Source organism: Trachymyrmex cornetzi, unplaced genomic scaffold, assembly GCF_001594075.2.
Source record: "Trachymyrmex cornetzi isolate Tcor2-1 unplaced genomic scaffold, Tcor1.1 scaffold230, whole genome shotgun sequence".
NCBI classification, from domain to species: domain Eukaryota; kingdom Metazoa; phylum Arthropoda; class Insecta; order Hymenoptera; family Formicidae; genus Trachymyrmex; species Trachymyrmex cornetzi.
Genome location: NW_017296957.1, coordinates 174,328 through 180,327, shown reverse-complemented (window position 1 = coordinate 180,327; position 6,000 = coordinate 174,328). Strand labels below are relative to the sequence as shown.

Below are 6,000 nucleotides of genomic sequence, written 5' to 3'. Positions count from 1 at the left end.
TGAATTGTTAATTTAATTTCTTAGTTTATATAGATAAAATGGTATTGATTTAAAACAACTGCACCAATTATATATATATATATATATATATATATATATATACACATATATATATCCCAGATAGTCTAAAATAAATTAAACCAATATAAATCGCGTCGATTTAATCGTTTCAAGTACTGTTATATATATGTATAAAATGAACACATTTTTATGATGGTACTACCTATGACAATGGCCAAAATGACCAGCATTTTCTAGTTCCACTTTAACATGGTTTTTTCCATCGCGAAAATAATTATATATACATCGTAATCTTCGCTAAGTTATTCATTTCTATTCACTTCATCAATGAAATTGTAACTATTATGAATATTGTCCATCGTTTGGTCTCTAACTTTTTTTTGAGCTCGAAATTTCGAGAATTAAAATCGATCCAACCGACTCATGAACCTACAAAACAATTCGCCGTCAAGGACGTACCAGCGGAAAGTGTCAGATCGAGCGGATACGCCGTGGTTTCTTCCTTGGGCGACCTGTCGTTCTTTTCGTTCTGTTCTTCCTCCTTCTCTTCTTTTTCCGGCGATTCTCTGGATCGCGATGGACTGCCACTTGTTCGCATGCTGAGATCAATCGGTTCGTCGCCAGCGGAATTGCTATTATCAGAATTACTCAGAAGTAGATTGTTATACCTCCATGGAGCTGGTAACGAATGTGATCCTGACGTGAACATCCCTCCAGATACTAACAGGGGATGTTGACCCGTGAGCATAAGCATGCCGTTGATCGATACTCTGGGTATGGGCGGATCTTGTTCGTTTGTTCTCGTGGGTGTGAATGGTGATTGACTTGAACTGCTCCTGGACTGTACATCACGATGATCGTCATCATTAGACTCGCTCTCGGATCCATCAGCGTTTCTAGTGTTATTCCTGGACATTGATTCCGCTGGTATAGGTGATCGGTAAGAATCCGACGAATGAAACGACGTCCCCTGAGTGAATGTCGAAGTTTCCGCTGATGGACTCTGTTGTCGTGGCGAATGATTGTCTTGCGGTGATGATGAAACTTCCCTCGATGTGGGTGGTGGTGTTGTGATGGATGGTAGCTGTGGCTGATGTTCCCCCAAATACCAATTACGCAGATAGAGTTGATGATATAAAGCTACATCGTCGGGATGGGGCGATTCGTCTGGTCTCGGTAGTATTGCAGATGATGTGTGATATGAATACTGGACCGCTGGGTTTTCCTGACTGGTCGACGCGCCGTTATCTATCTCGTTGTTGCCGTCAATTGGTGGCGGATAACTTAAACGGAAGGACGTGAGACCGGAAGAACGGAGCGATGTTATCTCATTTGAATTACGTCTCATCTGGTCCGAAAAATAAGTGATCTTGAACCAATTCGAACGCCGTCCGTAGCGTGAGCTCGACTTGGACATACCGACGTCTAGGCATTTCTTTAACCTGCAAGCTTTGCAAGCCGTTCGATTCCTCTTATTGATTATGCAGTTGCCGCCGTTTTTACATGCTGTCACGTTAGTGGGGTTGTTATACGTGCGACCGAAGAATGACTGTAACAGAAAATTATAGTTATCTTATTAATTATTCACATTGTAACATCCAAATAACATCAAGTTTCTTTTTTAAAAATTCGATATTTAAACTCTGATGTTATCTGGATGTTACAAGACGTTCACGACCGTGTTCCAAACACTGCTCAAGTACCTCCAAGTATCATTTTATCCTTGTTGTTCACTGAATTAAATGAAGATAAAATGATACTCGGAGGCATTCGAGTAGTATTTTCAAGCGCAGATTATAAAGTCCTGATTGTGAAGTCGATAATTATGCTATTTTATTGCAACATTGTAATTTTTGCGAAAAATTTTTTGGGATATCAGTTTCTATTTTTAAAAATTTGAAACTGCACTTCGAAAAATTTTGCTCAAAAAGAAATTACAAATTCAGTACTGCAATAATAACGTTATTATCGACTTCACGTTTATTCAAAGCGCCTTGTAACGTTCAGATAATATCATAGTATTTTTTTTAAATTCGAAATTGATATCTTGAAAAATTTTACGGAAAAAAATTACAAATTTGGTGCATCATTATTTTGCAATAATAGCGTTATTATCGACTTCATAGCGCCATTCCAAGCGCCTTGGCACTTGATACTTCCAGATTTATGTCACTTAAAATCACACGGTGAGATTAAGGAACGGAATATTTCGCTGACGCATTCGTAGAAATTAATGCGTGTTGCTCGTTAAATTGATCTACAAATGTACTTATCGTCGTCGCACCGGATACCTACCTAACAGCTTCGCGGTTACGGTCGTCGGACGATCATGAATTTTCGCGCGATGGCTCTCGACCCAACCTTTGACCCTCGACATGTCCGGAGAATCGCGGAGAACCGCGGTGCGGCGTGCGGCTCATCCATATAAATTAATCGGATTATCGAGACAAACGAAGCATTATCGCGATAGAGGCCCGCGCCGTACTTTCGCGCCGGATATTACCAGATACGTCCACGAGAGAGAAACCTCTATACGACCGAACCATATAAAGGGTCGACGGTCGGTGTGTAAGCCACGCGCGTTTCTACCGGATTAAACGTCAGGGTTTAATGTTACGCGCGTCACGTGAATTAGCATGCCTGTGCCTAGAAGAGAGGTGTACGCAAGAAAGAAAGAGAAGGGCAGAGTGACGAAGAGCACGCAGGAGAACGAGCAAAGGGTGAAGGGAGCGAAAAGAGATGGGGAAAGAAAGCGAGAAGACGAGGAGGAGGTGGAGGAGGAGATAGAGTATATACGTGGCGTGGCTGCTCGTAAAGTTAAACGCCTGTCGGCCGACGATAAAACTGCCTCGAGAAGACCCGTTGCTTCGAAAGGTGCGCGCGGTCTCGCTCGCACGGTCATCGAGTACTAATTTACGACGCAGCTTTGCAGTCTTTCGCCGCTCGCACCCTCCAGAAATTTCGAGAGCGCGCAATGCCCGCGGTCGATAGGTCGGTTACATATCGTTCGATTAGGCTTCCGTATTCGAGGAAAATTTTTGATCGATTTTAGAATGTAACTCGTCTCAAGATGTATCTTATCTTCCAATTGTGCACTCTTAGATACCAAAAAAGCAATGATAACTCAGTCCCTTGAGTTAAATAACATTTTGTTATTTTTAACTCCCATGTTTAGTCACATGTTCAAGTGAACAACGTTTATATGCACTTAGTAAATAATAAACTAAACTTTGAGTCGAATTTAATATATTTTCTTAAGTTAAATTGTCTAACTTTAAAATTTTAATTAAATGAACGATATGAGTAGGAGCAATGGCGACTTGTATTACAGATTAAAACTAATTCAAATTGAGTATAATTTGACATCATGAATTGAACAACATGAAATAAAAAAGCGATTAATTATATTAATATTTAATAGAATTGCGTCTACGAAATGGATCTTGGTATACTTATAGTCAAGATCAATATTTATTAAATCCGAAAAAATACATTTACCTTTCCAATTTACTTAATTTAAAAAATTACTTATATTTATAATACATTTTGCCAACATCAATCATTATGTCTCAACATATATAGATTTCATTTCCAAGAATCAGCCGTACTAAACTGATTCTTCTTTGAGATTTAGTACGATCGTGCCTTGTTAAAGTGTAGTTATCGCATATGTTACGAGATCATAAGAAGCAATTCCGCGTATCTATGCAACATACCAGCGTTCCCACGTTCTTCTCCCGTTATTACGATATTGCGTCACGATCGATTTAGCGCATAACGCACGCGAGTTACGGAACATGATGCGGAAGGTGAAATTTCGTGTCATATCATCGCAAAGGCTGCCGAAACCGCCGAAGGACACGGATTCTGGGTTCCACCTGACCGAGAAGCTACGTGGGCGGGCTGGTAACGGACCGAAATCTCGAAAGTTCGCGTGTAGCGGTACACGTCTCGACCGAGAATAACGAATTATTCGATGAAGTGTCCACAGTGGTCAAATTCACGGTCCACTTGGTCTGATTCAGTAGTATATATATTCAACGATTCGATTGACTTTCTGATGACCATTGCATCGATGTTATTGAGTCATCCGAAATAACACGATGACTGCCCGAGTGCAGAAACTTGTATAGAAACTTGTTCGTACGAGGTATCGGTAACTTCAAGGATTAAGGAATAACATGTTTGTGTCGCTTGATTGCACTGGGAAATGTCATAATTACTAGCGTAAATCAATCTCAATCAATACTAAAAAAATGCTTATTACGGTCGAATTAGTCTGTTTTCTGTGATTAAACCAGTGTATACTTTTGAAACTTAAAGATTTGGCGAAAGCGAGAAAGAGAATGCAGTCTGATGTAGGAATAAAAAATAGATCTAATGAGTCCAAGTTGACACGAATGCAATCAATTTTTTAGGAATTTCGAATTCATTATAGATTATATATATTTTTTGATTGTAATAGCTACAGATTGTAGTTACAGATAGTTATAGATTGTAATAGTTGATTGTAGTATAGTTAAATCCTTAGATTGTGCTGCGTTAGAGGGAGATCGTGATGGATCGAAATCGTAGGTCGTAGTCGACAAGCGACAGGTGACTGTCTCGTAATCCCCGCGAAACGCGCGTACGACCGAAATGCGCATCGAACGAGGCGTTGAACGACAGTGCAATCTTCTACCGGCAATCTCGAATTGCGACGATTCGAATGTGTTGGAAATAACTCGCCTCGTATACCAGATGATCTTTAGCCGTCGCCACGACTGAAGGAGATTGTGATGCCATTCTGCACGTAGGAATCTAACTATATACATATGTGCGCCATCGGTGCGACGCCAAATGGCGCTTCCGTTTCCCAGACGATTTATTGGTCATATAAGAACGTACCCTTTGCACATATTTGATCCTTTCCGGCCATTTCACAATTGGAATCGCGCAATATATCGGGTGCAAATTTTGAATAATTAAAAAACAATTTCCTGTGTATTTTTTTCATTTATGACGGACAAAATATATTATTCTCGTATTATTCGCAATAAGTATATATTGTCGTATTCGCGGCTGAATAGATTTGAAAATTCTATAATGGAAAATTCTATAATGGTATCCAAGGCACAGCTCTTCGAAGAAGTTCACGCTCAATCGAGTTTAGACGTGAGAGAAATCGCACGCGAGAGACGAGTACGTCTTACAAGCATTACAGTGTTAGGAAGTTATGATTTACTCACAGATTTACGTGTATCACGGACATTGCGTGTTCGATCGAATCGCTCAAAGTCGTCTACGCGGTGTAATTGATCCGGTATCGCGCTTCTACTATATTAGGTCTTGGATTGCCTCGGGAAAAGTGGCGACGTTCTAAAAGCATCGCGGATGACTGTCTTTCGCAGATAGTGATTGCGTAGCCAGGTCCTGGTCCGATCGTCGTGTGTTCACTCGGTCAGCTGCGTACGGATAGTCGGACAGTTCTCGATGAAGGGGGACAACGGGATTCGCAAGATTGCGTAACGCTGTGTATGCGAGCGCGTGTTCACTTGGTTTTTCAAGTTTTTGCACAGTTCTTCGTCCGGTCATTGGACGTGCACGCATACGGGCTCGACACCAGGAACAGCGAGCCACGACGAGCCGCGATACGATGGCAATAGCAACAGTAACACAACGGTGGCAGCGGCAACGGCGAAACAACCAGTTCTCGTGCGCGTGGAGAATGCACAGCGGTTGAAACACGCGCCATTTACGGGCGCGTGCGACAAATCCGTCGAAAGAAGTTGGGATTATCTCAAATCAGCCGGTATGCTTGGAATCCTGGACCGATTTGTAACGCCATAAAGCGATGCGGAGAAATCAGAATCGTCCGTGATCGTGAAAAGAAATGTAAAACGACTTACAGAAAGTGAACGCATCTTTAAATTTAAATAATAAATTATATTTGTATATATAAGTATATATATATATATAATATACATATATATATGTATA

At 40.8% G+C, this 6,000-nt stretch overlaps 1 protein-coding gene across 1 annotated transcript in view; it reads right to left on the bottom strand.

The window, feature by feature from the left end:
• Positions 1-221: 221 nt before the first annotated feature.
• The window catches only part of LOC108760906 (protein embryonic gonad), a 38,119-nt gene continuing 32,340 nt past the window's right edge, over positions 222-6,000 (bottom strand). Inside the window, exon 3 of the mRNA XM_018507182.1 lies at positions 222-1,570. Coding sequence (XP_018362684.1) covers positions 443-1,570 — 1,128 coding nt within the window. The 3' untranslated portion in view covers positions 222-442. The remainder of the gene's footprint in view (positions 1,571-6,000) is intronic.